At 38.1% G+C, this 27,562-nt stretch overlaps 1 protein-coding gene across 5 annotated transcripts in view; it reads right to left on the reverse strand.

Moving 5' to 3' along the window:
• Positions 1 to 994: 994 nt before the first annotated feature.
• Positions 995 to 27,562, reverse strand: part of KAT6B (lysine acetyltransferase 6B) — a 102,576-nt gene continuing 76,008 nt past the window's right edge. For all 5 annotated transcript variants that reach the window (XM_030951074.1, XM_030951072.1, XM_030951077.1 and 2 more), the window contains 5 exons: positions 10,836 to 11,067; positions 8,924 to 9,083; positions 8,055 to 8,321; positions 6,570 to 6,870; positions 995 to 4,887 (listed from right to left, as the gene is read on the reverse strand). In XM_030951074.1, the coding sequence (XP_030806934.1) occupies positions 2,402 to 4,887; positions 6,570 to 6,870; positions 8,055 to 8,321; positions 8,924 to 9,083; positions 10,836 to 11,067 (3,446 nt within the window). In that variant the 3' untranslated portion in view covers positions 995 to 2,401. The remainder of the gene's footprint in view (positions 4,888 to 6,569; positions 6,871 to 8,054; positions 8,322 to 8,923; positions 9,084 to 10,835; positions 11,068 to 27,562) is intronic.

Raw genomic sequence — 27,562 nt, forward strand, 5'->3', positions numbered from 1 at the left:
CTTTCTTGTATGGTGCTCTCCTTATCAGGTATTTGGAACTCCTAAAACACAAGTTATTCCAGGTTACCATTTGATGAGCAATTTTAGCTCTCATTCAGATTCACTATTTTAGACTGCTGCTCCATTGTATTAAAACTCAACAGGTCATGCACATGAATCTGTAGTATCAATTTCTTGATTTGGCACCACCACACAGTAATGGTTTTATTTAAAGAAATTCACATTTCTTTAAGATATATGAGATATTACCTTTAAAGCTATTTTACATACTGGAATGGGGACAGATTTCATTCAAGATGGCCACTCTTTCACCCTAACTAGTAACCTTACTGCAGGACAGTGGCAAGATTCACATTAGAAGCATTCTGAAAAATTATTACAAGGACTTTTTCTGATGTAGGTTCACACATCTCACATTTAAATTTGTCCACTCGCGAGATCACATAGAGACAGCCTTCTTGTCTTTAACAGACTTTCTGTTGCTACATGAGAAGTGCTCATCTCTGTGTATGTTTGTGTGTGCCCACATACATGCATATACACAGAACCCATACATTTAATGCAGAATTTGCATCATCTTGTCACCCAGCAACAATGACAAAGGAAGAGATTACAATTCTATCATTAAAATACAGTTCAAACACCATGTCTGTTACTATCATATATCCTTTTATATAGATATATATATATATTCACACCTTCTGTAGGAAAGAAATTTCATACATTAAATATTGACAACCTTGTAAGGCATTAAATACATATATTCAATATTTTATTAAGATTATTAAAAAAATAATCTTAAGTATTCCTTATTTTCACAGGGTGTATGCAATTATGATGAGTAACCTACACTTAAGCTCTAAACAGCCTAATCCAAACGCCACCAACTGTAATGGGCTTTAGATCAAGCACGTGAGAGCACTGTAACAAACACTGTTTCAGGAGGTAATTCCCATGCAACATCAAACTATGACAAGACACAAGAGGCTAAAAATGGCTCATCATAATTTATTTTATGTTAAAATGTACAGCTTGGGGGGGGTGTAGTTTTTTGCAGTTTTTATTTTTGTTGCTTGGGTGGGTCTTTTGTGGGTATTTTTTTAAGTGACTGACTAAAAAGATAACAGATAAATACAAGAGTGTCACTGGGTCCTATTTTTACATGTATCAAGCCTCTTCTGTTCGGCCCTTACAGTCACTCTGTACAGGTACAAAGGCTACAAAAAAGGAAGCAATATAAACAGACACAAATAACTTTTGCCTTTTTACATGCGATCTGTAAGCTTAGTTTGAGCTATTCACACGCTACTGCTCTATTTTTTCCCTTAAAAAATAACTCCAATATTTTATAAAGATAGAAAAATCTACAGATGGAATGAAAATGTAAAGTTAGAGGCATTTCCATAAAATAGCAACTTTACACCAAATTCACTACTTTTTTTTTAAATCCTGCCAAGTATTTGGACATATACGAAAATGTTTCAAAACTTGACAAATAAACACTGAGATGTTTCAATCAACAAAAAAACATAAGTTTTTATAAAACAGAAAGCTGCCTTTTTTCCTACCCAGCCCCAAAGAAACTGGTCACAAAAATGGAAAAGAGTCTCAACTTTACACTAAACATACAGCAATAAAACCCTTTGAACTAACCAAAATGTGAATAGCTTTTGCAGCTTTTTTTTTTATTATTTTTACAAGTTTTATAATTAACAAAAATATAGTTCTGGTTTTTTTACCCCTCAAACTAGGGTAACCTAATCAAGGCAAAAAAATTAAGAAATGGCTTACTGTTAAGCACAACACTTGTACAGTACTACAAAATGCACTGTCACTAACAAAGACATTAGCGGCATGCAGAAGTGTCACCTTCAGAAACAAAATAATACAATAAAAGAACTGCTAAAAGGCATTTACATGTGGGGAAAGGAGAGAGAAAAAGCTCATGATCCAGTACTGTCTGATAGTTTTGGAGTCTATTTATCCACATTTTTAATGGGAGCAGGCACATAAAATGGCTCTGAACCATCAGCTGCTGTGTAATTGCAGTTCATAGAAAGAGTTCTTCCTTTCCAGAGAACTTCAAGCTCAATGAAATAAACAAAAAATGGAAAACCACCTAATTCCCCCCAAAGAGAAGTTAAATCTCACAATGTTAAAAAATAAACAAAAAACCCCAAAACAGAACAAAATGAAACTAAAGAAAAGAAAAAGAAAAAAACCAACAAAGCATGAAATAAAGAAAAACTTGTATAAGGCTTTCTGCTGCATACAGCTTTTAAATGGTGCCAACAAATGTTTTTGCATTCACACCAATTGCTGGTTTTGAAATCGTACTCTCCAAAGGTATTTGTGCAGATCAATGCCATACGCCAGTTGGGTAGCGTGTCTCTGCCAGGGCCTACCTCCTCATGTAGGAGCCATTGAGAGACTGCTTGGACATGCCTGTGTTCATGTAGCCGTGGTGGCCCGGGGGAGTGTACATCATGTTACTGTGGGGTGCTGTCTGCATTGGCTGCTGTGCATATGGCTGAGTTCCCATCATTCCCATCTGCATCTGCATAGGGTACTGAGGGGTTTGATTCATATACCCATGATTACTGTGATACCCACTATTCATCATTGGCTGGGACATACTGTAACCATTCATAGCGTTAAGGGTGTTCATGTTCATGTTCACTGAATTGACATTATAAGCAGGGGCTGGCATCAAATTTACACTCATGTTCATGCCACGCTGCATCGTTAAGGTCCGTGCGGGCCCTTGCATGGCCACAGTCTGTGAAGCTCGCCCATAAATCTGGGGCTGATGGGCTGCAGCAGCAGGTGGCAGAGGTGTGGATTTGGTTCTTACAGAGACATGACCTTTGCTGGCCATCTGAGTCTGCAGTCTTTGGGTGTGGGATATTCCAATATTCGATGAAGTCATATTACGCTGCAAAAGGGGAGGTGGCAAATTCATGGGAGGAGGAGTAAGGTTAGGGGGAGGGGTCATGGTAGCCTGTGCTTGGGGTCCTCCAGGAACAGCATGTGGAGACTGAGAAAGCTGAACAAGCCCCGTGTTACTTAAGGGGGCAGACAAAGAGGCACTGTTTGCATAGGAAGTTACAGCAGCTGAATGGCTGTAAGGCAAAGAATGATCCATAAGCGTATTAGTTAACTGTTGCAGTTTAGCAAGGCTGAAGGTGGCAGATGGCTGTGAGTAATGCCCTGCTCCAAATTCACTCTGCCCCATTCTTTCATATAATCCAATGTTGGCATTGCTAGTCTCGGGGATTTCAGTCAACTGCATAGGTGGAGTGAAATTAGCAGCCATGCTGCACTGGGATAACTGTTGGTTGCCACTTGGAGGCCTTTCAACAACACAACCTTGGGGAGATTTTACATTACAAGTGGGAGGAGAATTGATGTTTGCTTGTTGCATCATACTGCAGCTCCCATTAATGTTAGAAATCTGCTGGGTCACTGCACAGCTACTCTGTGTTAGGTTACTAGACGTAAGGCTGCTGTATGAGCAACTGTTTTGAGAAGAGTTGTTTCCACAGATACTGCTCCCCATTGTAGAATCGTAACTGCTTGGGTTTTCATAGTTTTCTGTTGTGCTCTCAATACTTCCTAAGTCACTGAACCCACTATCCACAACTTGCTGTGAATGATCAGAAACTGAGGGAACATCCATCATTGGGCTGGTCTCCATGTTCTGCAGAGATGGCACAGAAATGGCACTTTGATCTGGGCTGATCTGAGCATAGCTGTTCTCTAAAGGAGCAACATTTGGACTATTAACAGAACGAACTGACTGGCTGGGATGAGAGTGCACAGATGAAACTGGGCTGCTGTGGTCAGACTGCTGACAGTCATCCAGTGTGGTCATCTGGGGACTTTGGTCGTTGTGGGCATAGTTCTGCAAACTTCTACAGGCCTCTTGAGTCTCTGCACAGTCCTGAAATGTATCTTCATGTTCACTTGTTTCCTGGGTTAGGGACTGTACTGCCTGAACGGTCTCTGAGTCAATCTCCATGGTCTCAGTACTTTCTCCCTTGAAATCGGAATGTAATTCTTCACCAGCTTTTTGGTCCTGGTTGTTGTCTACATGATCATCATCAGATTCAGGTACTGGGTCTGAATCTGTAGCAAGTTCTTTCTGGTCACTTGCACACTCATCAGCTGCAAGGTCAACACCACAATCCATTAACTCCTCCTGATTTGAATTACCAGTTTGAACATTTACGTCTAAAAAAGATTGTTGAGTTTCCAGCATTTCTTTGAAAGCTTCACCAGGCAATTCCTCTTTCTCCACTTCTGTTGAACCCATGTGACTATCATCTTCATCATCTGCATCATGATCTTCATTGTGAGAAGGTTCTTCATCCTCCTCCTCCTCTTCCTCCTGATCATCCAAATGCACAGACTCCTCTTTCTGCACAAAAACTTCTTCTGCTTTGTCTTTTTCTTGATCTTTTGAATTGATTCCATCTTCCTCTATGCTCCTTTCCTCTTCCCCAGCTTTCATAGCATCATTTTCTTGTTTTTCAAAGGGTTCACTGGGTGGGTGCAGAGGTTCAGGTTCTACTTCTTTCACCTCATCATCTGGTGGTGGCAGTGCTTCAGGAGGTTCTTTAATAGCTTCCTCTGTAACAGCAGGAACTGAACAGGGCTTGTCTTCAGCTACTTCCTTTTGTTCCTCCACCTGCACCTGATAGTCAGGCTCCATGGGAGTCTCAGGTGGAGTGTACAAATTAAGCTTAAAGCCCGGTTTTCTTTCTTTGCTTTGCCTCCATTTAGATGGACCACGTTTAACTCCTTTGGGCCAACCCTGCTTACTCTTTAAAGGTTCAAGATTGTCTTTAGTGCTTTCTTCCAACACAGCTACATCCTCTGTAGTATCTTTGGGAGGTAATAGAGACAAAAAATAAAAAGTCTTAGCTTGCAGACTAATCAATATTTTCCAATATAAACCTGAAAATAATTTATAAACTCAAAATGCATTAAGAAAATATAAAACAAAAGTTATAAACAGGTCTCAAAACACATTGCATTTCATGGGATGTAGTATCTACAGCTCAAACATACTACACAGTTATGTTAAGGTTTGGTGGCCTTTTAACAGACCCTATCAGAACCACCATTTATACATTAGAAAAATCCCAGAGATTTAAATGACAAGACATGTAAACTAAAGCAAATACTGTCCAAATACTTGATTTTCCACCTTTGGTTTTAGAATAGAAGTATGCCTTCACTTTATATAGACATTGATCTAACACACATTCATCTTTTTTGACAGTAATGACATGAAAGTCTTGAGTTTCCTCTTTGACCATTCTGGAGGACAAACCATAAAAAATATATAATAATCTTTTAATACCAATACTGAACAAAAGACGGTTCAATCTAGTACTTTCTCATGGGCAACATCTCATTACATGGTTCGCAAGAGATGATAGAAGGCAAAAGATAATGAAAATTACACATACAGTGCATCAGAAAACGAAACTAATCCATTGACTAAAAAAAAAAAAGAACCCAAACAGATTCACCTCTTTCATTTCTCTGCAGATACCACCTACACATACTCCAGAAAAAAAGGAAAATTATCAAGATATAACATGTTGCACTTGAGAGTGTAATGGCTTCAGTGATACTTCTATATTGTGATGACGTGGTTCACGGGCAAATAAAAAACACCAGTCTACATAAAACTGTGCAAACCTGACCACTGGGACAGAGCTGGAACTTGCTACTATTAGTTTAAATAGTTTCTCTTGAGAAGCTGGAAAAAGTGGTAATATTCTAATGTACCACATCACACAACAGCTGTTTGAAATAGAAATCTGCCCCGATCCCTCACTGAGGATAACAAGGATGGAACTTCCCAAGCAATTACAAAAATACTGAAGTAGTAGCTACTGGCCTCTTAGAGAAAATACACAGACCTGAGTCTAGTCATTCATTCTGGAATTAAAACTGATAAGCATAATTTGAGGGCCAGGAGGTCAAGGGAAGAGTGTACATTCAGAATAGATTGTTAGTAGTTTCACTATCCATCCATTAATTTTTCTGACCGGAAATATCCTTGAAATCAAACTAGAAAAGCAGCTTTGAAAGGACACAGTTAAATTTGTCTCTTTTGTGGGGAAATAAAACAGGATCCTGGTGCTGAGGATATATTATGGCATAGAAGCACCAAACATTTCACTGAATTACCAACAATACTGAATAGAGAGATGTTTGTGTAAATCAAATACTTTGTTACTTTTTGTTTGTATCCTTTACCACTGATTCAAAAACTATAGTGGACAATATTCCAGTGATACCCTTTGCACTGTTGAGTGAAATGCCCTGCTGTAGGGACATAGAAGTTGTTTTTGACAATATGACAAGAACTTCAAGGCCTCAGACTGGATAAGGTTTGTTTCCTGAACACAAAAAGCAAATGATTATAATAATAACAACAGCTAAATACATCTCATTAAAAATTTCCAGATGCATGACAAAAAGAAACACTTCTTTTGAAGGCAACCCAACAAAATTATTTTTGTGAAGATGTGAGAACATTTTAAGTTTACCTGTACAATTTTCATCACGCCTGTAACAATGAGTATCTTTCTCCTCCTTGTTCTGCTCTTCTTCCTCCTGTTTCTGTTGCCCAGGTTGATACTCAAAAGCTTTTCTAATCACAGGCTTCAAGTCATCATCTTCTCCATCCATCTCACAGGTGGGTTCCAGCTGTGGCATGGGACGCTCTTCATCTGAGTTATCAAATGGTTCATTCAACACCTCGGTTGTTTCAGAAATTGTCTCTGTTGTAACACTGCTGTTTATCCTTCTGCGCTTACGGCCCCTTTTCTTTTTCAGTATGAAGGGTCTCTGAAAAATAATTCCACAAATCAAACTCTTCCTACATTCCTGTTCATTAACTGATTCTGGACATGAATTTTTGTAGAGCAACTTTATAATAATCCATTTACTTATTCAAAAAAACACCTGACATGGCATCAAATTCCAATGTAGACAGAATCTAAAAGTAAAATGTCTAAACAGTTAAAATACATATACATACAAACCTTTCTGTAAGTGAAAATGAAGACTAGAATTTTCTTTATATTGAAGTGTCTTTTACCTTCTTCTGTCAAATAATATTCATAGCACTGTTACATAAATTGCACTCACACATTTTTCCTCTGTAAATTTATAATTCCACAACAACCTTCACACGTACCAAAGCTTATTCTTCTATATTTTGGGTTTCTGCTAGTTTTAGAAATAACTAGGTACACAGAAAAAGAGATAACATCGAAGAAGTGCACCTCAAGCATCCCACAGTTGGCTGCTATTAAAAAAAAACTGTTCAAGATTTTGTTTTCCTATTATTATACGTTCTCAGAGATTTATGGTTACTTTAAAGTAAGCTCACAAAGTATAACCAAAGGGACAATCCAACTTCCTAATTCTCACCAGAGATACCTAAATATAAAGGTGAGTGCTTTAAAATTTTGGGATTCTTAAGTTTACTAATTTAAGCAACTCAAAGAGTTGATTTTTAAAGGAAATTAAAAAATTAGTGCAAACATGGCAGTAACCAGAATTTAACATTTAAATTCGAAGAATAGGGTAAAAAACCTCCTTCTGTTTTAACAACATTTCTTTTGAAAAACAGTACTTCCCTTTTAGGAGCTCCTATATTAAAAAAACCCAAAAAGACAAACCCCACAAGCTGGACTCCATCTTAATACAAAAAAAGAAAGAACCATTTAAGATATGGAACCAATACCAATGCCAAACACCAGAGGGCAATCTCTAGTTTAAAAATTAACAGAAAATTCTGATTTTTTATGTCACTAGTATTTTATAGTTCTGTGGAAAATCCAAAAGATAAAAACTGGATGAAGTGCAGAAAAGAGGGGAGAGGAGTAGTTAAGTGTTCAGATAACACATAAAGGATTAAAACAGTCTAATAAATGTCTGCAAAAAAGCAGGTTATTACTTGGATGGCAAGGATTTGATTGAAATCAGAGACAAATGGCTTTGAATGAAGCACTAAGGTAACACACCTTTCTCTTCATGGCCAGCGACTGGGGCTTGGTCAGCCGGGGAGGCGAACTCTGCTGATTCTCATCCCCGCCATCCTCCTCACTGCTCTCCTTAGATTGTTCTGTGCACTGCCCTCGCTCCCCCACCACGGCCACACTTTCTGGAGATCGCAAATATTTATTTTTAGATTGTACTTTTGCAGGTGATTGCCTACTATTAGTTCTTGTGGAGAATATTTCTTGCTCTTCCTTTTCCCAGCAGCTAGCTTGTTCCATAAGACGCTCAGCCTGAAGGGTTGAGGTTAAAATAACAGGTCACTGAAACAGCATTTACTTAGCCATATCCTTTGCATTCAGCTAAATAGTTAAAATAAGTCAACCCTGATTAGCACTGCTGGCTAACCTAGCAACAACATTTCAGCTGAATCATCTAGTTGCTCCTTTACAACAGTTAACAGATAACAAACCAAAGAAGATTGCATTTCATGGGATATTTAGCACTATTAATGATGCAGCGAATTGATTTAAGTCCTTTAGCACTACATTACATGCCCACTGACTGGATCACTTTGAGCAAGTTGAGAACACAAAGAATCGATTGAAAGTGCAGCCCCTGAGCTCTGCACCAAATTTGATCTGATTACATGCTCTTTGACTACCTCAAGAGTGATAAATACAGCTCCATGACAAGTGATTCACATTTTAAATTTTCATATGCATTCCCCCAAAGTTACCATGTGTTGCTGCACAGCTTCCAAAAATTCTGCATTGCAATAGCAATATGTAGTGGTCAAAGCTAAATCTGCTTTATTTAAGACAGTCTAATGTTGATTATTCAGAGTTATGAAAAGCCAAAGGAAGAGAAATTCAGAAGATATCTCTGATATTACCTCCTTTTCTGCTTCCCTCTCTTCTTCAGAAACTGCAGCATTAGGAACTAACAAAGGAGTCCATCTCAAGCTTTCGGGATCTACTTCATTGATGCGTGGATTTGCTTTCAGTTTCTCCATGTGACTTGAAATCAGCTTTTCCCTTCTAATAATTACAAATCTACAATCAAATAAACAGTAATTTAGTTTAGAAAGGGATCACCTGCAACAGCTTTTCTATAGTTGACATCCTTTTGCAAAACAACCTGTGAAAAAATATGGGTAAATGAAAGAATCCATCAAACTAAAAATACTTCTAATAATCCAGCTTACACACAGTGATAACATCCCTACACTACTGACTGTTTACTGAGAGGAAGTGAAGGAACAACAGTTTATGAAGTGAAAGCTCAATATTAACCATCACTAGGGCAACAGAGAGCAAAGTAAAGGTTTTATAGTTGACTACCCTAAACCTAATTCAAGAGGTTTAGTGTTGGCAATTCAATCACTGCCAGAACAATTTCTAATTTTAATATTACATACAAACATAGAAAACTCTGTGGATCATCAAGTCAAGAGTGAGAAAGTCATAATGTTACAGCTGAAGACATAAGTGAACGGGACAAGAAAGCAAGTCAGAAGCACAGGTTTTCTAATGATGCATACAGATATACTTTAGTCCTGTGCTAATGAAGTACAACATGACCTTCCAATTACTATGAAGTGGCATATCGAAAGTGGGTAAAGACTAATAAAATAGCACAGTATGCTAATATATTAGCACATAACCCATCAAACTCCCCTGTTACAAACAACTACACAATTCTAAACAACGAGTAGCAAGCATTTCAAGCGCTTTAAAAATCAGGTTGGTGAAGTAACAACATTCAGTGAAAAACAAAGTTTAAAAAAAGAAATCAGATCCAGAACTCTTTCCAGAATTGTGACAAACTTCTACTTCACTACATGTAGGAAAAACTTCCCTTGAAATACATTTGTCCTCAGGTTGTCCATAACTAAGTACTCCAGAAGAGGCTTAAGGCAATGCCAGCACTCCTCTTACTACTCTCATACTCCCTCTTGTAAACCAATCTTTTTTGAAGACTTGCATTCTTACTGGTTCAAAAATTACTACTTTTGAATACTAGTGCTGGGACACATAAAAATTACTGAGGCTGAACTTTTCCTGAATTTAATTTTATTGTTTTGGCAGGACAATGTTTGTAAGGCAGCTTTGCTTCATTCTAAAGTTTCTATGATTGGAACATCCATAAAGAATTAAGATCATCTTCAGAAACACAAATACCATTGAAAGCCATTTAAGACATTTTATGGAAAGAAAAAGACCAAACAAGAACAACAACCCAGAAAAGTTCTAAAATACCCATCAAGAGCATGAAGAAAAGATATTCACAAAACAGGAACTCACCTTCTCAGTGCACTGACTTTCAACATTGATCATAACATTAAACAGAAACTTGTATTACCAGTACCTTGAGCAGGAGCACTTCCTGTAGAGTTGATCTGATCCCATGGTTTATGTGAATTCAGCAATGATTGAAAGAGGAGGTGTGGAAAGAGAGACTGCCACCCACAAACACCATTTTTTCTCTTACTGGTATTCAAACAAAATATTTGCACAGCAAGAGCTGGGAACACTTAGGGAAGATTATACTGAATGAAAAAAAGCTCTTAACTGAAAATGTTTTGAGCTGGCCACATCTAGTAACCATTAACATGAAAGAGCATCCAAAGAATCCCTGGGAAGAAAAGCTCTGTATGTAAGACCCATCTGCACTGACCTCTATGGTAAGATGGTTATCACTCATTTTAATGGCAAACTTTTACACAGACATTTTTCACATCAACTGTTTTTCAAGTAGAGAATGTTTTGTCTTAGTTTCAAAAATTTTTTACAAGATTCACTGACCTATCTTCTCTTTTATCTATCATGCTATGTTGCTGCAGGGTTGTGGCAATATCGTGTGGACACATTCCAGTAGCTCGGCTCATCCCTTTGATGCTGATTTGTTTTTCATGGTGGCAGTTCAGGTATTCCAATATGACACTTTTCCAATAAGCCAAGTAGGAGAGACGACCCAGATCAGACAATGGCTTTTCAGGGGATCCTGCTTGACCCTCTCTTCTAGAAAGTAAATAACCTAGAATAAAAAGAAACAGGATATCTTATGGAGATAACAAAAGCAAGGAATTTTAATTAGCCCATAAGAAAGTTGGAATTAATACCAAAGATCATCAGCATGACTGATTGAACTACTGCAATGTCTTGCAATTAAATAAACCCTCTCTATAAAAGAGATGAGTTTTCATCATTAAAGTGACATAGGAAAGATCAAATTCTTGTGAGTGACTCAGATCTTATGTTATGAGACTCAAACATTAACCAAAAACCCTTTTCTAATAGTAAGGCAAGGATGAGAAGAAAAAGCCAACATGTTTTGTAATAGGTCCCATCATACAACTTCTCCTTCAAACTACAACTCTTTGGTCTTTTGAGAAACACTTACATCACTGTTACAGAAACAGCGTTACTGTTAAATGAGATACATCACTGAAGCCAAGAACTTGCAGAAGCATCTCAAGAGGAAGTATCATGGGTAATACCAGTTAAGTCATTTTTCTTCAAGAAGCCCCAAGTGACACAAGTTTTTGATTAAACAGCGAGAAGTTGTATTTTGGAGCTAACATAATTCACAAGATGAATTACTCAGAGAATTAGTTAAGAGAAATAATTAAAAAATAATCTCCTTTAATTCACATTTAAGAACATTCACATAATTCCTGCTTGCAGTCTTCAAGACAGTAACTGATCCACTATTACATAATAAACCACCTTCATTTTATAGTCTATATATATTGTAAGTCCCTTTTAACTCTCCAGCTCTAAAAGCATTTTACAATTTAGAGTAGAACACACCTGCTTGGAGACACCAGAAGATGCCACTTGTAAAACCAAATCAGTATAGAGAAAAAAATACCACCATTAATAACAGGTATCCTTTCATAGTAATTCATCCCTCTGTGATACACAGAGGGATTATGCCTTTCCAAAAACTGCCAACACACAGGCCTTAAACAACCAGGTTTACAAAAAGCTTCTTCCACCATAAGCACAGACATTATGTTTATGGAATTACATTACTTAAAGTCATTTGGAATCCACCAAAATGTACAGTTCTTGTGCTTTCCAATATTCTTAAAACATTTTTCCCCTCCAATTTTTCACTTTTATTTTTCAAAGACTGATGTAAAACATATCTAGTACAGTCATGTCATGTTTGTTAAACAAATCCTACTAACCTCTTCACAAAGTTTCTCCCAATCCAATCAGCTATACATTAAAAGCATATTATTAACAGGTTGCATATGGTATCCAGGTTGTAGAGAAGCAGTGGCTGTTTCCTTATTTTGCTCTATGGTCTACCATACACAAACCACACACAGAAGTATTTTTCTTAGATAAAAACACAAAATACACGTACAAATATTTGTCTGCTTACTCTGCCTGAAACATTGGTCTTCCCTTTCTTGGTCCACAACAGAATTTAGAAAAAACATACACAGATATAGAACATAGCCTAATCTCCAGTTTGCCTAAAGAAATTTACACAGAAAAGCAGACGTCCTACAACATCTCAAGTGATCACAAGATAGATACTGAAGTAAGTAGTGTGCCTTTCATATCTGTTAGCATGATTTGTGATAAAACGCCAGAGCTTCAGGAATACCATCCCACATCTGCTTACCCCTACAGAGCTACATGAAGCCTGCCTACATCTGCGTGGTACCACCAGAAACTCAGCAAGTAAATTTATTTTGTTTTACAGAAGAAACACTACCATAAAAATTAAGGAAATTAAGGTATTTTAGCATTTAAAGTTGCAGCATTTTGAACTTTTTTATAGCTCGATGATACATTTTAGTACATCTCGGCACTACATGCAACTATTGTCGACAGGAAACATCCAACTCCACCTTCAACACCACAGTGCATCCCAAGAAGGTTGAAGGTAAAGAACAGTTGCTTTAATTCCGATTGTACAAAAGCAGACCTATACTGCATAGCCTATTCTGCCTAATTTTAAACAAAGCTTCACTTGTATCAAGAAAGAATTCTGAATCACCTTGTGTACAACATACAAACCCAAGTTTTATGCTAAGATGTCACTGCCCATAAAAAAACATGCAAAATTGAGGTAGGTAACAAAAGTAGTGATAGAAGCCTCAACATAGGAAAAGAGAGGAAGAATAACTTAGATTTTAAAAAGAAATCCATGAGGAGAACTTATTGCTTCAAGTAACTTCACAGTTTACCCTACCAATTTCACATTCAAGTCTTGGGCACTAATAGAAAGTGTTTGAAGGGTATTTGCAAGACCTAGGTTTCATTCTTGCATTTCACTACACTCTAATTAGTTATTTGGACTCTACTTTCATTTTCCTCATAGATAAGGGGGCTGCACCTATAATTTCTTGGTAAACATATTATGAAGCTGAATAAAAAACCATGATCCAAACAAGAGTCTGGAATCATTACTTAGACAACCACAAGCACCTTTAGAGTTTTACTAAACTGGTGCACTGTACCTTTCCTGTATCTGGGGATTTAGAGACTCGTTTTTAGTGGTCATTTTCACTCTACATTAAAACAGTGAAATGTTACCTGCATGGCAGTAACTGCCAGTATTCTTCCTCTACCTTTCTAAAATGTAACATATGCTTTTCCAAGATACTCGTGTTCTAGAGGATCAAAAATATAAATCAGAGGTAACAATCTTGGTTACACGTAGATGGAAAGTCTCTCTTAACAGATTCTGTGATTTGAATAACACCTATTAAATTAAACTTACCAAAGAGATGCCAAGCAATTGATCTAAGTTGCAGGTAAATAAAAACACTGATCTTGGTAGCTCATGTATCTATCCTGAAGCATCTGAAATGAGCACAATATGCCCCTGTTAAACAGATACCTGCAGCCTCACTGTGTCTACCTAATCCTAATAATGGACAGTCTCCAAGTGGCAACCTGGAAGAACCTTCTTAAGGTATAATCCTTGATATCAGATTATGAACAGTAGCAACACTCACAGGACAAAACAGAGCTCTTCACCCCCCACCCCCAAGAGTAAACAAGCCAGACTGTATACTACAGAAAAAACTAAAACCACAACATGTAAGACCTAATCAAGAACAAAGAGTTGTCTCTCTTATCTTCTGGGCATATGAGTGACAGTATCACAAAATTCAACAGCCAAAATATCGTTAATTATTTTTATTTCTTCCCTTATCTCTATCTTCCACAGCACAGCAATGCACCAAATGCGATTTACAGCCTTTGATTTCTGTCACACAAACCTCCCCAGAATCACTGAGGCTTCATCTTATCCAAGATTTTAAACAATTAGAAGAAATGCAATCTGAGCAAGCGAAAGTTCATATACACACATAAATTTTATGCCTTCAACACAAATTAAGGAGATAATTAGGCATTAAAACATACATTTAAACAAACTGACTTATAATTATCCAGTAATTTCAAACTACAGGATTCCTAGCGACGCCCCTGAAATAGCTACAGAATCCACAACACACTTATGTGAAACAGTAACTTTAATGTATCTGTGCCAGGCTCCAGAAACTTTCAGCTAGTTAACTACTAATTTTTTTTATACTTGGTTCTGTATTTTCAAACAAGTTAAATAGCATGAGATCAGAGGTCCAGGCTCGATAGCAGGACAGTGGCCAACATAGAAAACCAAGGGACAATCTGAAACTGGCAACCACCACCTGAAACACAGGCAAACAGAATTAGTCTGGCTTCATCCAAACAATTGGATCCAACCAGATGAGTTTAATGTCTGCACTTTTTGGCATTTTTTAAGAGCTTGGTAAGATTTATTAAGTATCACTCCCTCTTGCAAACAGTGCAGAGTCCATCTTCCTCCTCCAGTCACTGCATTTACTTGTGTGTTCACTAGGATAAATTTATTGCCATGTCTGCAGTGAGGCAAACAGACTTATATCTCACCAGCTCTATCCTGAAAATCTTCTAAAAATCAGGATCAGATCAGCCCCCTTTTACTCCTATGGCATGAAAGCAGTTTCATGCATACTTCAAGTTACAAACTGCCAAGAGCAGCTATTTGATTAAGTCTCATATCTCCAAATGCCCATGACACATCCTTCTTTCCCTACCACACACTTCTAAACATCACTACCTCAGCTTCATAACATTAAGCAAAAATCACAACACAGTTTTAAATTTAGCTTGAGACAGCTGAATTGAATTTTTTAATCTGTTGAAGGAGTACACTTGTTCTTTTGCTTTTAAAATGGTGGCAAGTGCAGGCTAGACTTCAAAGGTGTAAGACAATAGAGATGCAGACTGCACAGAGGCCAGTGAAATACAAAGCAGCAGCAAACAAAGACATTAAACAACTGGTACGCTGGGAAAGACCAAATGAACAAAGTAAAAGTGACAGAACAAAGTCAAAGTCAAATGAAGTCTGAAGATTTTTTTGAAGACACTCCTGCAATCTGAGTGCTCTCAATACATATTTTATGTTCTATAGCAATGAACAAATCAATTTATCATTTCATTTTGCAGAATAGTTAAGGTTGGAAGGGACCACTGGAGGTCATCTTGGCCAACCACTCTGCTCAAGCAGGGTCCTCCTAAAGCAGGTTGCTCAGGATTGAATGAAGACTTTGTGGCTTCCTATTCACCTGAGAAGCTAGGGAACTCAGCTAATATGAAAGTTTGAAGAAGCATTTTTGATGCAATTATATTTATTATTTTTACTTTAAAACCACCTAGAACAGTCCTAGAAATGCTGCATTTTATTGTTAAATACAAAGATTACTTTGTTTAGCTTAAGATCAAACAACAGTCAGTCAGCTAGCATCCACACTGGAAAATAAATAATCATAGCTGAGTCGCTTCTAAGAAGGTGAAATTCAGGGTTATAGTTGGCTTGTAAGTGTATCACTCATCCTTTTATTAAAGGATCACAACATTTCTTGCCTTCTCCAATGGACAATACAGTTGCACATTTTACTGAAAATTCCACATAGCCAGAATATAATCCATCCAGAGCATCCTGAGGCAGCTTCAACACAATATTCTCCAGAAGATGCCACTGGCTGAAACTTTAGTACAGTTTCCTGCATTCTATTAACTGTGTGTTCCCTTAAGGGAGGATCTGACACAGCAACCTCTCCACAAATAACAGTGATATATGCCATGGACACTGTGCTGATCTAACACAACTCCTCCATTCCTTGAACTTCACTGCTTACAGGTGAAGACAGACAGGTTCTTTGAGAACAGTGCCACAAAGAGAGGCACTTCACTCTTGAGGGCACCACGTATGATGTTCAACTATTGTTTTGAAACATCAGTGCATTGCATTGTCTTCAGCAGAAGTGTACCTGAATGGAAAACAGCACTGAATCTCATTCTGTGCCTGAACAAGCACTTAGGAATTGCAGTTCCTTTCTCCTATGCTACTAGCAACAAATCCATGTATTTGCTTTTCACTTAGGGAGGCTAAAAACCAAAACTAACAGTCTTCAAAGTGGACCCCAAGGATAAGGATTAATGAGTCCCGCTTTTTAGCTAGAAAAGATTTTTTTGTCTGCTGCAGAAACTCTGGAAATAACAGTTTACCCTGAAAATTTGAAAAGTATTTTATCTGAGAGCTTGTGATCAAAGAAACAGTTTTATGTGTCTTACGTATCAATCACATCATGCACTGGAAACAAACGTAGTTTGGATCTTATTTAAAAAGTCACGTTCAATATCACTTTCTAGGAAATCAATCATATCAATCTCTATGTACAAGAAAGTTACAAATACTAGTAAAGGAAGCCTGTTATATTTTTGTAACTGAGACAGAGTTCACTTTACAAAAGAAACAGTAAAAAACCAGATATCCTGAAACTATGTGTCCTACCAGAGTATTCCAGCCCTTAACTTGGATTAGCCTAGTTGTTCTAAAGAACAGAATTTTCTACTCAAATTTTGTAATTCAAACTTGTATCTTCCCTTTTCTCAAAATATCTACAGATTAGATAGGCTTTTACCTAAGAGAAATGCTGTAACCAAATATTCTTTCAAAAACAGAACTAAACCAATGGTAGTTTAATGCAGAAAAGGAGAGCTTTGCTTCACTGCAAAAACTCATTACAGAGAAATGTTTACATCTTGTTTCAAAGCTCCACGTTCACAGAATTATCAATAAACTTTACACATGCTTCAATAGGAGCAACTCTTGCAGGAGAAGAACCATAGAGAAAATGCAATATAGCAAAGGTCCCTGAACAAGAATAACTCCTGAGTCTTACAGGAGTAACCCTGCCAGTGGCTATTAACCTACTACAAGCCTTTGAACAAGAGAGGACTTGGTCTCAAAACCACAAGAAGCTGTCTTGATGAAACCCTGCTGAACATAATCAAGATTTTCTTCTTGCTATCATCTTCCATGTGTCCTGGTAAAACTACATGAGCATCATTATGGCACCTTCAAAGAGAAAAATTTCTATTTTTTTTCTTAGGAATCTTTACTTCATTTATATGAAGGCAATTGAGGCTCCACCTCTTAAAGTACAAAGGATCAAAATTTAAGAGTAGTATCATTGCAAAACCCTTTATTAATTGCTTATATATTAAAATACACACAAACAAAGACTGTATTATCATTTTGAATAATCTTCCAATAATTTTTAAACACAGAAAATTACACTGTGTGCTTGTAATATGTAATGACAGAGAATCAGAATGAGGAATAGACCATATGAAGAAACAAATTCAAATCTGTTAATCTGGCTTCCAACATGGAGTCTTTTTTGCCACTGTAATTTGCCTCACAGCAAAACAAAAAAGCAAACTTAAATTATTTCAAACTTCCTCAAGCCTAGCCTGCATAGAAAGGCCATTCTAAGATCAGGTTTCAACTCACAAGCAGGAATGACATAGCTCAGAACAAGTGTCAGGTTGTCAGTCATGGAACAGCTACTGAGCTGCTACAACAACCAGCAGCCACAATAAGGGGAAGTGGCAGCAGCTTCCCTTTGCCTGTCATTGGTGTGTGCTGGGATACAGCAGAGCTGCCAATGGCTGAAGTGAACCAAGGACAGCACAGACACAGTGTGCCAGTCTAAAGGACAATCTTGCTCTGCAGCCATGCACTAAGGCCACTGCAATCAAAGTCATCTGAACAGCTACACAGACTTGCAGGCAATGCATAACTCCATTTCATCTCTCTCCACCTGTTCAGCCATACTAACAATAGGAAAACACCACTGATCCTACAAATAGGCTGCGGGAAAGCTGCCAGTGTTAAGTACCACACTATCACGTCCACTTCAAAATGCAGCTATGCAAGACAGTGCCTCAATGACAGCCTGCTGACAGCACTTTACTTCCAAACTTCCTGAAGCTTACTTCCAAGTTCTCCTATCGTGAGGCATTGTAATGCTAACAACCAAGCTTCAGAAGAGAGCACATAGGGAAATACCTGTAGACAGAATTTATACAGACCTATGTTATGTGACTTACACCAAGGCATATGCTCTATAACCATTTATTTCACTCATTCATCTTCCTAGAGTTTTGTGAAGATGCATGTAACATTTGTGATCCTTCAGTTACTGAGGATGTTCCCAATTGCCCTGATTTCTCAAAGCCGATGGGGAGAGGTGCTGGAGTCATGTCAGCCAGTTTCCCAGGGCAAATCTCACCATTTTACTTAAGCATTCTGTAGCTCGATCTTCCTCTAGCAAAGATGGCATCTCACTCTGCTGCTTAAAGCCTGTCACACCTGGGAACAGGTCCTGCCAAGAAAGTACAGAGTACCTCAGAGCTCTTCTGAGACCCACACCAAGCCCCTCTGTTGTCACACCATGCTTATTCCATTCATCAGCAGGACCATGTTCTGCTTACTCTTCCTTTGGCTGTCCACATACATCTAAGAGCTCTCCACATTTTGGTACTTTCCACCTCCCTCAGTTTCAACTCCAACCAAGCTTTGGCTTAACATTCTTGTACATGTAAGCAATACCAGTACCTTTTGGAGAATTTGGCTTTGCTGAAGTCAGGAACTCTCCCTGCAGCCCAGCAGGCTTACTGTCATGCCTGCTATTGTCATGAACATTGGAATAAGAAATTTTTGCCGTCTAAGGAATCTGTCTCCAGAAATCAACACGTCCTGTGCCCCTTTGTCTTCACAGCAAGCCTTTTGGAGGACACAACTTAGCAGGTCTTTAAACAAGATAAAATTCTGGACCTTAGTCTGATAGTTACCCTCCTAATTTCTCTCAGGATCTGAAACCCTGCTATCTCCCACCATGACAGCCTGGGCTGCCAAATACAAAGCATTTGCCCTAGCAGCTCCTTCCAAAATCTGTGTCTAAATAGTGTCCCAAGCATCTTGCTGTACTTGCAGAATAGTTTCAAATAGTCCTTGGGAAAAAAGGCCTTTGACTAGCAGGTATCTCCCAGTTGCTTGGAAGGTTCATCCTCTTCCCTTTTTTTGATCAAGCTATGTATAACAAATGCCCAGCACAGCATTAATGGCTGCTGCCTTGGCCTCTGACTCTGAAGCATACTGAAGGCTTGACAGGCCTATGACCCATTCATTCCACAGCAGAGAACCATGCTTCCCAGTAATTCCTTTGTGCAGAGCACAACCTCGCCTTGGCTTCCCTGCCTGTCCCTGAAGAGATGTGACACATCCATTGCAGCAGCTCAGTCTTGTGAGCTACTCACTGCATCTCTGTAACCCCAGTGAGTTATAGCTCAAGGACAAAGTACAGCCTCCTAATTCCTCCTTTTTGTCTACAGGACATGAGAAACTGGAATAATGGGATCTCAAATGGAACACAAGAGGGCCCCCTTCCCCTGCCCACTCCAATCACGTTCTCTCCTAACAATCCCATTCTCCAACAAGCCCAAGACCAGGATGGCTATTTATTCCTCTAGAAGAGCTGTCCAAATTGATTTCTGATGTGCTATTGGGGTCATTCCAACTGATGCCTGTAACACATCACCCTCTTTACTTGTGTCAACACCTAACACCTCTCTGACCTGCAGGACAACTCATTCTGGGCCAAATGTTCCATTAATTGTAAGGTTTGCATGTGTTTGTCATTGATGCCATCCACCTGTTTATTACAAAGTTCAATCACCTTCTGAACTCAGGATCCATCAATATGCTCCCTCCTTCTATGCTATGCTCCAAAATGCATTAGGATAGAAATTTGTTGTATTTCTCCTTAACCACTATCACACAGCTCTAAAATGCAGTATTTTGATCTATTTTCTGCTCTTTAGCCTAAATATTGCTCAGGACAAGGAACTAATACCAATATTTTGTTGTATTTTACAGTGTACTTAGATTACAGCAAGGGTCATTGCATTTGCATCTTTTTCTATTGTTACAAAAAGTGAAAAAAGCACTGAAAACAAGTTTGGATCTCTCTATGAAGTGTTAAGATAAACAATTATAAGAAACTTCACCAAGAAGTCAGCATATACTCCTATTGGGAAGAATTCATCTTGGAGAGCACTTCCTATGTACTTCTATCCAGACAAAGGTTGGGAAGGGTTTTAGACATCTGTGCTTTTATATTAATATTTTAGATGCATTTCTGCCCATTTTAAACACTATTTTTTATCAAATAGTATTATATCTAGCATGAATATGCCCTGTAAACAAATTAGAGCAACGATATCTGTAATTAAGAATTTGGATCATTTGGGTTATTAATATTATCATGTTGTTAAGCAGTCAGCAGTCAAGTCCACTGATGTGGTCTATCTGCCAGTGAAGTCAGACCAAAAACATCACCACCTGGCAAGAGCTGCTGGAGGGCAAAGGGGTAGGAACTGTGCACTAATGTCATGTAAATGGAGCAGGTTTTTTGGATCACAAGAACAGATTTTAGTCGACTGATCTTTCCACAGTTTTAGACTGAACATGGCCTTCACAGGAGAAATCTTTTAAGAACTACATCCACACTAAATCTGCAAAATAAAGTAACACCATGTAGCTAAGTAACACTAACATTCTGGACTTCAGTCTGATTTATAAGGAAAACAACTTTTTGCCATGCACTGCCTAACTTAAACCTGTCAATCTCAGGTTCATATTTATTTATGCACATCAGGATCACACATACCAACATTTACATACAATTCCACACACAGCAAAGGGAACTCAACACCACTGAAGTAACTCTTCTACAGGAAACATAATCAAGGTACTTATGAAAGGCTTCCAGACACACACTTGAAAGATGCCAATACACAGTTGAAATACACGAGCAGACAGGAGTGTCACAGCAAAACTCAGCTACTGCTGGGAGCTGGAAACAGCTTAAAAATCTGCTTCTCAGACACCCCTACTCCCAAATCAATGTTTTGTGGAAGGCCCTATGCAATATCTTGTGCTCAGAATCTAACCCTTACATAATCAGCACTATTCAATTCCTATTTAGATTTTGTTAATATAAGTGTCAGAAGAAAACATACTCATGAGAATTCATCCTGAGCAAAAGAAGCAACCTGTGAGCTGTTACCCTTGTATGTCTGGAGTTCTTCTCTGTCTCTTTAAAGGCCATCCCCCACAAATTAATTACCAGACTCAGGCAGATGGAATCAAGTACTTCTCCATTAAAGTTTGTTTTGTTTGAAACAAAACCAAGTAAAATAAATCCTTTAGTGTGATCGGGAAGAACTTGTGAGCTTTCATGTAATGTTCTGTATCAAGTCAAAGATCTGAACGAACAGCAAGTACTAGCAACTGTTTTAATAATACACCAGTAGCTGAAGATTTACCTCAAACAAACATTTCAAGCTATCCTAAGAGCTAATATTTTTTGTCATACAAAACATCACATCCTTTGTTTTGATATTATATGAACAAGTTGAGAAGACACAGGTTCAAAAGGGTAGTCAGAAATATCAAAACAGCTGAGTATTCAGACAGGACAGTTCAATACAGATAGGTCAGCTCAACGCTCCAAGTTCAGAGGTATGACCATGAGTGCAAGGCAGAAATAGGGGAGGTGAAAGTGTGAGCTTATTAAGACTTACAATTCCTAAAACTGTAATTCATGTTACTATTTTTTCCATAACTATTCTGTGTGCCTCTGAGCTGTTCTTATCTGTCAGTGGGAAGAAGGTCAAAGATAGAGGACCTTAAATAGGTGTTAGTACCCTCTTTGAAAGCACTTTTGAAACAGCTTCAAACGACCCCAATCCCAAGATCCACACAAACACTATTTAAAAAAAAGACTAGCTGTAACTTGAGATGCTCAGATCACTGAACAACCTGCTACATTCTCTTTTCTTTGTCAGAGTAAAGGAAAGCTTTCTTCATGATGAACAGAGTAAGCCAAAGATTCTCTCATTATTGTTACAAGAAATAATGCCAGCTCTCATTCCTCTCCACATCCTCAAGTAAACCCAACACAGGAGGCCCAAAAACCTTTAGCTCCTTTATAGAAAGCTTCACAGAAGAGGTTAGGGCTAAACAAATGCCCTTCATGAATAAAAGGAAAGGTAAAGATGCCTGCATTACAGTGAGACCTACAAAAGGCACCCTTTGAGTGAATTAATTTGCTAACACTTATTTTACCTGTGCCAGTTGCCAGTAACCCCCTTGAGTGGAGGTTCTGTGTATGAAGTGGACTACTTATGAGCAGAGTGAAAGCATAAGCAGGAGAAAGAGAACTGAAGTACCCTTAAAAGCAAGACTTGTATGTGCAGAGGGCATCAGTCTTGAATACCAATTGAATGAATAAATTTGTCAGCAGCTTAAGTGGCTTACAAGATCATTAACAACTCTGTATTGTTCTTGGTTTTATAAGCAATATCTTAAGTTATTTAAATTTACATTTTAAAAACTATTCAATAAATGACACTGAGAAGTAAATTGTTTATACCACTGTAACTGCTGAATGAACTCCTTTCAGGAACTGCCTTTACCTTCTGGTGTTTAATGCTGACAGCACATGAATACTGGGTTGTAAATATATCTGCTGTGCACATTAGACATTACCTGCTTGCCTTACAGGTTGTCTAGTATTCTACAAGACCAAATTGAGAAGACAGGAAGATGGACCAGGAGGTTTTGCCTAATATAATGAGTACACTGAATATTCTCAGAGTCTTTATATGGCACTGAGGCCAAGCAGAACAGACAGATGGCATCCATACCATTAAGCTCTGACTCTCAGCTGGGGTGTTAACCTGGCTGTTAACATAATCCTCCCAGACTCATGGCTCAGGAAGATTGTTATCACACTTGGAAAGTGACAGATGCCCTGGACGAAAACTGTATCAGGGATGGGTTTAGCGGTTTTAGAGTAGATAAAGTTCCAGAGCCCAAGAGCTTTTCCTATCATTATTTTATTCATACCTACAAATGACAGCCTAGCAGTACTAAACAACATGAACAAAAGTGAAACAGGGAGCTGAACACTGAGAAGCCAAAAGACACATCTAAGAAATCACTGCAAGTGCTGTGTTTGCTCAGGTCAGTGGTCATGACACACAAAAGATCCAAAAGATGCAAGCTGTATTTGTCTGACAGGAGCAGCAAAATGTCACTGCTGTTCATTTGCTAAAGCATGCTGTATAACAGGGAATTAACTTAACAGAAAAAAAAACCCTAACAGGTGAAGAAGATTGTTATTAAATTTGATAGTAATAGCTGGTTAGTCACATATATAGGAATTGCATAAGAAAGGGCACATTACCTACCAAGCACTGAACACAAATGTACCTATTACAGCACACTTCAAAAACCTAAGCCCAAGATACAGTAATCTGCTAAATATCTACTGTGACTCAAAACAGCAGCAAACAAGGGGAAAATAAATTTTCTTTAAAAGAAGATAGAACTGACTGATAAAAATGCTGGCACTGGAAACAAGGCCTCTGTTAAGGAAGCAACAAGGGTCTCTTTGAGCCTCAACAACAGCATGACAGGCCTTTGCCTTCTACTGCCTGGGCCATGGGCCTGGAACAATCACTGCTGAAGACCAAAGCAGGAAAGCCATGGAGTACCTCAGCCTTCTTCATATACTGAGTAACCAGACCCTCACTTCCTTCCAGAGAGGGCTCACTTTTCCCTATTCTTCCTCCTATCGTCAATATATCTATAGATTTTTCTTGTTTCCTTCTATGTCCTCAAGCAGATTTAACTTCAGCAGATGGCTTTCCATGTTCACTAATGCCCTATAAATACAGCTTTGTCCAAAAAATACTTACTATCATTCTTACCATGTTTAGCCTTGCCTTTTCACTATTTTCAATGTTATCTGGAATAAAGATGCTCTTCAGTTAAAACAGCCTTAGCTTCCGTATCTGAAGTGACATGTCTGCTTTCTTTTGCAATTCTGATAAATGTACAGTGTCTTAAAGCTATATAAAAGTGATGCCAAGAAATCCCAAGAGGCTGATTTTCTTGGAATAATCTTAAGTCAACTAAGCTTGATTCAAAATCCATCTTCATTCCCCCCTCATCTAAATCTCAGCTTGACAGAATGCTCCTTATTAGTTATTTAGGAGAGGCCAAACTCAAGCCTTGGGGTCAGCAACATAATCAATCATCCAGAAAAGAACAGAAAATAAGCAGCAGCAGTCAGGCTCCCTCACAGATTTACAGCTACCACAGACACCCTAAATTCATTCCTAAAAAAAAAAGAAAGGGGAAAAAAAAGAAGAAAGCAACTCAACCTTTTATCTGGACACAGTGCATCTGTAAACATACCAGAAAACAATGAGGAGACTGACGGTGTCCTGTACTGGGGTACACAAGTCAGTCAGTCAAGCACAGAAAACCCCACAGCACAGAATGATTCAGCTGGGCCACCACATTTATCAAAATAAAGAGGCCTGGTTTACACGGATCCTGAAATCTTCGTAAGTGTAGTTTGAGAATACACTTTTCCAATAAAGCCAATTAAAAAAACACTGTTCCTCTCCACCTTTGGTCTCGCATTTTCACCTTCCACTGTCTGCCACAGCCCCAGCAGTAACAAAAGAGTACTTTCAGGATTGTAATGTGAGAAAGGAAGTACTCTTAATTAAAGCAAATTTTATCTTAAAAAAAACCCCATGGTCCCACTTCATCCCCACCTCAATTCTGTTTACAGACCACAGCAAAGCATGACTGTGAACAACTCTTAAAAAGTGTGTTTATTCCTAGACTATATTTCTGTTATATTTCAGTATTTGTTAGGGCAAACTGTAGAACATCTTAACATCAGATTTTGCAGTGCAAAAAATAACAGTGCAAGAGCTGTTTACTGAATGTGTTCATAATTTCACATACAATCTAACTTTTAAAATGCTATTTCTACTTCATATTAATTTTTGATTAAAGTAGTAAGACATCAAAAAAAATCCATATAATTGTCTTAAAGCATTTACCAAAAAGTAACTTCTACCAGAAAGTAACATTTACCAAAATGTTACTTTCTGGCCAACAAATTATTTCTCATAAAGAGATTAAGACTATCACTGTTATATAAACACATACTACACAAGTGGATCCAACCACTTACAGCCTCCTGCAGCTCAGGCCTAGCTCTAAACTGCAGGCAGGTATCAGACAGTGGCTCTCAGCACTTCCAGAAGCACACCAGAACCTAAATGCCACATGTGAACACACTTGCTCTGATCTCTCCTAACACATTTGTTTCATTATATCATCTACCTTTACATTTTTAAAAAAATTGTTTTGTTTTCCAGAAGTCAATTCACTAATTATTAGAAGAACTTACGTTCTCAGTTCAGGATCTACATCTTCTTTCCATCTGAATAGTTTAAAATCCTCTTTAACTTGTTACTTTAAGAGAAGTCTACACAGGTACTTACCACCAAGTAAGGCTACACAACACAAATAAACTGTGTGAATTCATCATAATGAAGAAGAAAAACACATTTTCATGACTTCTACCCTCTTTTGCCCTCACAGCACTTTTCTGTTAATAGTTTGCCATTGTTTCCGTTTTCAAGTATGCTTTAAAGAAGAAATCACACAACTTCCATACTGTAATGGCTTTTGCTCATTTACCTCATTCCAACTTCCTCCCCAAAAATGAAAACACTTCAATCAAGAAAGCCTTTCACCTTTTCTGAGGCTCTTCCTTTACTGATATACTAGTTTTTCAGAGGCCCTGTAAAAACCCGAGGCAGCATTTTCACTCTATTCCACCACTTATTATCAACGTTTATTGTATTTAAAAAGTTATTAATCTTCCAAACAGGGTTGACATTTTCCCAAATGCTACTATCTTACCAGCAATGTGTTGCCCTAAATGAGAGGCCACATGTTAGTCCATTACTAGTTTTAAGTTTTGCTCAATTACATTTTTTGGATGGCTGCACAAACATGGTGCTTCACAAAAAAATCACTGCTTTTCAGGTTTCCACAAAGGACTAGCCTAATTTGCTGTTAAAGCAGAAAGCCTGGAAACACTACAGTGAGAACCACAGATAAGTGAGTTATAAAATAGATCTTTTGGCACAGCAACATTTTCAAACCTTCTTGATACATTAAAATCACCACAAAGCCACTTTGGAAGATGAAACTAGAAGAAGAGATTATTGTCCAACTAGCCATGGAAACCTAGACTGACTCCTTCTGAAGATACTGCAAAAACCCAAGACATAGTAATGCACGTGAGTGAGAAAACTAAGCCCAAAATTGTCTAAAAGGAATTGTTGCTTTTGATCAAAAATAACCTTTTGTCTGTATCAGAAGACAGAGCTTCTCAGTTACAGGAACCACAAGGAAGTTGGAAATAACTAGCTGATCCTAGAAGTGTAAATGCAGTTTGAATTGAGCATACTAAAAAATAAGGGTTTTATTTTTGAGCTGTATGCTCATCTTCAAGCTTAGCAGAAAGCCAAATCTTTTCCTTTGACAGAAACATTGATTTTACAGGCTACACCAGCTCTTTAACAAACTTGATGGAAGAACAAAACTGCACTAACCACCAGAAGAAAAATCATCCTTTTCAGTCTCCTTAAGCTGTGCCTGAAGACTAAACCTAGGTTTCGTGGAATGCAGTTTTTTCAGCTTGTTTCAAAAGTATCTCAAAACTGCTGGCCATAAGAAATAAACACACTGTCCCCATTCTCATCACTAGAGGTTTATGTTACCTGTAGACACGTGTGGGACAGAAAGCTCCTCTGCCTACAGCAGCTCTCTGGGCTCAATGCACAATGCTTACCACTTCTGCATGGCTGGGCACTAAGCACTGAACATCTTCCACATTTCCATAGAGAGATGCAGATCTTCTGAAACAAGTGCAAACTGGAAGGAATTCAAGAATGCACTTTACAAAGCTATGCATCTTTTTTTTTTGCCCATTCAGTGCCTCATCACCATCCCTCACTTCTCAAGGAAAGTGCATACAGGATCATGTATAACAAGCACTTTTGAAGACATCTGTACTAACTCCCCACACACTTTCAGCCCAGAATATTTCTGGGCTTTTGTGCTCAAAAGCCCCTCAGCAGTGAATGTGAACATGAGATTGTAGCTATTTGTAGTCAAGAGGGCAGCACTAGAACTGAGAGCAAAGATACAAGCTTTAGTTCCAGATGTTCAGTCAAGT

Source organism: Camarhynchus parvulus, chromosome 6 (genome assembly GCF_901933205.1).
Source record: "Camarhynchus parvulus chromosome 6, STF_HiC, whole genome shotgun sequence".
Taxonomy (NCBI): Eukaryota; Metazoa; Chordata; class Aves; order Passeriformes; family Thraupidae; genus Camarhynchus; species Camarhynchus parvulus.